This window comes from Citrus clementina, unplaced genomic scaffold (assembly GCF_000493195.1).
Source record: "Citrus clementina cultivar Clemenules unplaced genomic scaffold, Citrus_clementina_v1.0 scaffold_1, whole genome shotgun sequence".
Taxonomy (NCBI): domain Eukaryota; kingdom Viridiplantae; phylum Streptophyta; class Magnoliopsida; order Sapindales; family Rutaceae; genus Citrus; species Citrus x clementina.
The window spans coordinates 6,771,371-6,778,038 of NW_006263303.1; the positions used below are offsets into that span (position 1 = coordinate 6,771,371).

The following is a 6,668-nucleotide window of genomic DNA, read 5'->3' on the forward strand; positions in this document are numbered from 1 at the left end:
GACATACACAAAATATCGGGGATGAGTACGGGGAGATTGGTCCCCTCTCCTCCCCTACCTATTGCCATCCCTAAATGTAGGTTAAAATTTACGTAAAAAGTTTAAGTAGAAAATTTAATTTAAAGTTGCAAGTACCTCTCGTTCTTTGGAGTACTTCTGTACCAATATAATCTCGTGATAGAGCTATTGTCAAGTACAAAAAGAAAAATTGCGGCAAATTCTTCAAATTAAAGCCAGTCTTCTTTACTAATTTTTTTTGAACTTTCAAAGCGTGATAGAATCATTATTGTTGCGAAATATATATGCAGACATTTTTGCTTTTTTCTTTCGCCTTTCCCAATATTTTCTACTTCTTCCCTTCCTTTTTTTCGAAATTTGATAAAGGTCTTCATTGGACAGGACTGAGCATGCAATTTGTACCTCATCTTCTCATTTTTCTTATGTGCTATTTTCTTAAGAGCATTAATCAATTAACTTCAATCTCTTAAAGATTATAAAAACTAAATATGTTGTTAATTAATTATGGTAATGCATTCACTTCCTGGAAGGGTATGCAAACATTGAATCTCTCCAATGCTCAACATGATTAATGGAAATGCTGCTTCACATATAAAAAATTATACAAGCAGCATTAAAAAGTTTAATTGATGATCATACTAGAACTGCATAATGCATATACATTAAATAAGCAATTAATTAATGTTGTAGCTGCAGCTAGCTCGCTGGTTAAATTAAGGAGAGAAAACAAATTAAATAAAGCTTAATTGTAAACTAGAGAGTTTTATGGACCTCTAAGTCCCAGCTAGAGAGCACACTTATAACTTAAGCAAACACAAAGAAAAGATTTTGTATAGCATCATGAGCAATCAGCCTTATATTTTTAGCAGAGTGACTGCTCATGATGTTATATCGATTCATCCTCTCAATGCCTATATAAGTGTGCTGCCGTTAATAACTCTATTCATCCATCTACCGGAGACCTCCCCCGCCGAGAGCCGGTGCCCAATAATCTGCCCCGTTGTCGCTCCCAACTTGCAGCGTGCATGATACTGGAACCAGACACAGCCCTCTGCTCCTCAAGCTTTTCTTTACTTCTTCTTGTGATTCCTAACAAAATTAAACCAAAAGAAAAGTAAAAGAAAGAATATTAATTAATGAATGAAACTATGAAAGAAGAGTATTATTATTGATGTATAAAGTTTAAGTACCTGATGATCAGAAGTTCCTTTCCTCTTCATGCAGTTGTCATTCAACAGCTATATAATCAAATAAAGAAACAGAATCAAATAATTATTCACACTTTAATTGAATTGTACGCGTCAAGACAACAAGCATGTATCCCCTATATTCCGAGTGCTACACACACACACACAAACACACTAAGAGAATCGTAATCAACACTTTAATAATTAATCTATCTTAATTAACGAGAATTAAAGTAACTATCTATAAAGCTGAACACATTGTTCTTTTAAGGGGACTTTAGGTTTACAATAAACTAAGTAGTAACTTTTATAAATTTCAAGTTCCTCCACAAACCCAGCTTTAACAGGCAACAATATATATGGATCCAATAAAGCTCAAGTACCTGACCAGGGTCTTCAGGAAATATACAATTCCTCTCACCTTGAACCTAACATTATTATTAAGAGATCATCATCATAATCATTAATCGATTAATGTCACATAATTATTTTATTGAGATTCTCATGCACATGTTCTTGCTTCGGGAAGTGCGAGATATTAATGGAATGACAATTAAATTAAAGTTGATCTTCTTACAGGGTGCTGGGAGTGTTGTTGTTGCCTCATAGCTGCTGATCCACTACTGCCCAAGTACGGCAAGCTGAGGGCCTGCATTTTTTAAGCGAAAGGAATAATATTTTAGGACTTCAATAACTAAAAGAATGTTAAAGAGAATTAAAAGAAAAAATTGAAAGAGGAAACATCACCTCAATTTGACTCTGCAGGAATCTAATGTACCCAATTGCTTCTAACAAGACTGAAGCTGTGTCAGTCTGCAAAAGAGAAAATTAAAAAAAAAATTACCACACCACAACCGGCCAAAGCATGCATGTTTCTAGGCTTTAATTTTTTAAATAGAGAGTGAAAACTGAAAACCCTATTTAAAAAAAAAACAAATGAGAAAAATAGATCAAAGGAAGCTTTTATTTTGGGGAAGAACTTTCTTTATATATAGTTTCAAGTTACAATATAAAAGTTTTTGAATGCTTCCAAGATCTAATCGTTGGAAAGGCTTATAAATAGATTAATTAATTAGGTAGTTACCTTTCCAAATGGAGAAACTAGCTGATGAAGAGCTGTGATTCGGTCTCCAAGTTTTTCTTTCCTCACCTGGATTTGTATTGAATATGTAAATTAATGTAAGTGATTAATTTTTTATTAATATAAGAAGTTAATTTGTTGCTGAGACTAGTAAAGTTTATTTTTCACTTAACTTAACCACTATTTGTGTTGTCTTCGGTACAAAGTAAAAAAGAAGCTGGTTTTTTTTTGGCGCGGGGGGGCGGGGGGGTGTGGTGGGGAAGAGACTGTTGGAGGGGAGGGGAAGGGAAGAGATAAAATCCTCGTATGGATGAGATGAAAGATGATAATTAAAGAATCATGATGGTATAAGAAAAGGACAATTATGAAAGACAACAAGAGTTACCATCACAAATGTTTGTGCTTGTGTTCGAGTCTGTATGTATCCTAGTGTGATTGTTAGAATCAGTGAGAGAAAGAGACAATAACAGCAACAAGTGAGAGAGTTGTGTTATCCTGATGAATCATCATCATGCACGCATAAGATTATTTACCTTGAAGGTTGATTGAGTTGACGAAGAAGAAGACGACTGAACCCTAGCTTTCTTGGCCACCCCACCACTTGCAGTGCTGTTACACTAAACCAAAAAAACAAAAAAACAAATTAAGCCACCAAAACAAAAAACAGAAGCAACAGCTATCAGAAATTAGTTATGGTAAAGTTTCGCAAGTTAATATTGAATAATTAATCATAAAATTAAGACATGATAAATAAATAAAATCTCGAAACCCTATCGCTGTCACTCATCATCATCATCACCTCAGAAGATCGATCTGGGGGCGGATGCCTTGCATCTGCTTTGGTGCTAGTGAAATCCAACATGTTGCTGCTGAAACTTGTGACACATGACTTATTATTAGGAGATGAAGCAGCAGCAGCTGGAGGCATGACTTGAGACCAAGAAGTAGTTTTTGTTGCTGCTGATGCTGCAGCCGCCTGGAAATGATCATCATTTGCATGTCCATAAAAGTAGCTGTTTGCTGCAGGATTAATTTCTTGCTTCACATTTACAACAGAATTAGCACTTGATGAGCTGTGATGTAATATCTGTTCTTCCCAGTTCTCCACCTTTTTGGTCTGAAAATGGCCCACCATACCACTCTTATCTTCTTCGTCCACCATCCGGCCCCTAAAGGAAATAGTTAAATCCAAGAAAATGTTAGATACAAAAAATAGTAATAATTCAGAATATTTTGGCAAATTTCTGATTGTAAATATCAGTAGATTGCAATGTAATTAAAAAAAAAAATTAGTTAGAGCAAGAGAGATTTACAGAAGGAGTTGGCTCCATGACTCAGGAAGCTGTTCTTGATTATCATAACAAGAAGGATATTGTGGGAAAAGATTATTAGCAGGAGGAGGCAAGAAAGGGGAAGCTTGAGGAGTAGGCGGCCTCATGCTATTGATATTCCACCAATTAGGGTTTCCGGCCATCATCTGCTGCACCGGTGAGCTCTGCAAGATACCTCTATTCATTCCTCTCTCTCTCTCTCTCTCTTTCTCTGTCTTCTCTCTCCTTGACTAGCTACAAAAAACTTGATTAACCTTTCTTTTTCTCTTTCACTTTCACTCTTTTGTATTGTTGTATTATTTTTCTTTTCTTTTACTTGAAGCTCCCAAACAAGTCGTCGTTGAAACTTTAAGAGGTCTTACTAGGAAGGGTTAAATAGAGGGGGAAGCCTAGCACCACCAAGCCAATGCAAGCAGTCCTATTCTTGAGAGAATTTTTGAATCATCATAATAGAGGTTTGAGAACCCTTTGTCTTTGTTTTCTCTCTTTCCTTATAATTTTTGCTTTCTTTATTGCTTTGCTTTTTTCTTTTTTGTTTTTCTTTTCTTCCTTGCTTTTTCGCTGCTTTTGCTTTATCTCAAAGTGGGACAGAAAAGGTGCTAGCAATTCTCTCATTAATCAAGAAAATCAACCGCCCAAAAAAACGGAAAAAAAATTAATAAGAAAGATTTTTATTCAATGACCATTGGTGTACAATTTTTTCCATCTGTCCATCCATGTGTCACACTTCTATTGCTCTTCTGTCATTTGATTATTTACACAATGCATTGGTGAAGATTAAAGAGAATGATTCTTAAAAAATTATGACCCTTTACTTACATTTACTTAACAAAGATCATATTCTTTGAGTCGTGTAGCACTTCATTAGTATATATATTGATTTCTGATAATGAATGACGCAAGCTCCTCTCTTCAGTAAAGGTATATATGTATGATTTTTCTTTTTCGGAATTTACCATTGAATAAATTTGCCATATCCGAGCCTGCTAATTTCAGTTAGATCCTGTATTCATCTTGGCAAACACATAGATGTAATTCATGGTTGAAGAAAATAAAGAAAAAATTAAAAATTTATATATAACTAATAATTTACACAATGTGCAAATAAGTTATAAGAAAAACTCACATGAATAGAGGATCAATTTTCATTACTTTCTTTTGAACTTTGGTTCGATATAGAGGCATTTTTAAATTTATCAGTATAGTTCTTTTTATTTATTTATTTATCAGTATAGTTAAGAAGCGAATTACAATAACTTCTTTAAGTTAAATTTGATGATCATATGTTGCGGACGATGGGAGCTCGGTCCTTTCTCTTTTAGTAGCTTAACGTTTGAAGAATATTCAATAAACGAAAGAGAAAGAAAGAAGGAAAATATACTTAATATAAATTAACTCCATATACAAGCAATATATTGCATAAGTTTAGTAAAACTCAATGAGCAAAACCTGGAAATTGTCCCCTATCTAATAATTACTCTATTGCATCGGTTTCTTTTAAGAAACTCTCACCAAGATTAGAATAAAGATGATTAGATGAAATTAATTATCAAGTAACACCAAAATAAATTAATTACAATATCTGCAATGTTAAAGGAAATACTTCTAAAAAAAATTGCCATTTAGGTTAGTATATTTGCTAGTGCTTAAACAAGGAAAATATTAATTATATACTTCCTTCTTTTTCTCCGTGTGAATCTTTATTATATTTGTTTTTCTAATTTTATTTTTTAGCTCGATGGAGTTACGTATCATATTTCTCACAACCTTGATCTTCATTCTTTTCATTTTTTTTTTTGGGTAGAGATGATATTTTTATCCCATTTTACAAATTCGTTCCATCATTTTGTGTTCTCTCTTCAATATCACTGACCTCGTATTTATCTTAAACTTGTTCTTGTAATTAGATTTTGAACACAAATAATGGAATAAATCGAGGGCACATTCGCCCACCAAAATGAGGACGACTACATACTAACGTCATGATGATGGAATTAAAACATAGACTCTAGTGACCGGTGAGACCCTTCAATATAATGCTCTCCTATGTACGTAAACAAGAAAAATAATTATAATGTTTACTGCCTTACTGGTGCTTGTAAGAAACCTTTCTTAATATATAATTAATTAATTAATTAATTAATTAGCTGCCTGTAAAGGGTTTTAATATACAATGAAGATGTTTAAAAAAATGTGATATGATTAAATTTTATGTGAACAAGATGACCCGTGAGAGATAACCGACACACAAGACACATACAAACGCCACATTTATCGAGTGGTCAAAATCTAGGGTTTGGAGATCCCTAATCTCAGCCCTCAGGTCTCCAAGGGAATGATTACCATTTCCAAGAACATTATTTTAGCCTACAGTCTAGCTTTTCATCATCATTATTCTTTTTTAGGGCACATTTGCCCCAAAATTCTTTTTATATAGAGACTTTAAGGACACCTCTGCGTAACTAGACCACAAAGTCAATAAAGTTTCAGCTTGCTGCACAAGTCTAGCCATTTCTAAATTCTAATTACTAAATGATTAAAAAAAAAATTATCCAGATTTGTATAATGAGGATTGTCATTACTATAAAAATTTAGGAATCTTTGTATATTTAGGTACATTTTCTTTTGGTCTCTGTTAACTTTCGTATTCTAAAAATAAGTATAGTTTTTTTGTGTAAAATGTTGTTAATTTCTGATTAATTTCATAACTAAAATGATGTTTGCTATCCCTCAACCAACAAATTTTTTTTATTTTCAAATAATAATATTTAATTCTAATAGAAAGAGTGATAAAAATATTCAGATCCGCTTTAAAATACGAGAACCAAGGCAAATGTTAAGTTACATTTAATTTAACTTACACCACTCACATGAATAATGTGTGAATTCCACACCATATATTGTTTATGTGAGTGAATGTAAGTTACATTAAATATAATTTAAGAGCTCCCCGAAAACTAATTAAGAACCAATGTCTTATCTTATGGACTTTAAAAAAATTTACCGATAAAATAAAAGTCTATTTATTAAAAAAGCAACATTTATTTCACA

The 6,668-nt window shown here is 32.9% G+C and overlaps 1 protein-coding gene across 2 annotated transcripts; it reads right to left on the minus strand.

Annotated features, from left to right (window-relative positions):
- Positions 1-639: 639 nt before the first annotated feature.
- Positions 640-4,113, minus strand: LOC18055974 (transcription factor bHLH68). 2 transcript variants are annotated; one of them, XM_006451146.2, is made up of 9 exons: positions 3,600-4,113; positions 3,086-3,455; positions 2,820-2,903; positions 2,290-2,355; positions 1,953-2,018; positions 1,783-1,854; positions 1,589-1,633; positions 1,209-1,256; positions 640-1,107 (listed from the first exon to the last, which is right to left on the minus strand). In XM_006451146.2, exons 1-9 carry the CDS (start codon positions 3,800-3,802, stop codon positions 970-972), a joined length of 1,092 nt encoding a protein of 363 aa, XP_006451209.1. In that variant the 5' UTR covers positions 3,803-4,113; the 3' UTR covers positions 640-969. The 2 variants fall into 2 exon arrangements, with proteins under 2 accessions (XP_006451209.1, XP_006451208.1); XM_006451145.2 differs by lacking the exon at positions 1,589-1,633.
- Between the last annotated feature and the right edge of the window lie 2,555 nt (positions 4,114-6,668).

Coding starts and splice junctions, on each gene's coding strand:
- LOC18055974 (XM_006451146.2), bottom strand. CDS start 3,802: ATGAATAGAGGTATCTTGCAGAGCTCACCGGTGCAGCAGATGATGGCC. Junction 2,356..2,819: donor CAACTCAATCAACCTTCAAG/GTAAATAATCTT, acceptor ATACAAATCCAG/GTGAGGAAAGAAAAACTTGG. Junction 1,257..1,588: donor TTCCTGAAGACCCTGGTCAG/GTACTTGAGCTT, acceptor TTGATTATATAG/CTGTTGAATGACAACTGCAT.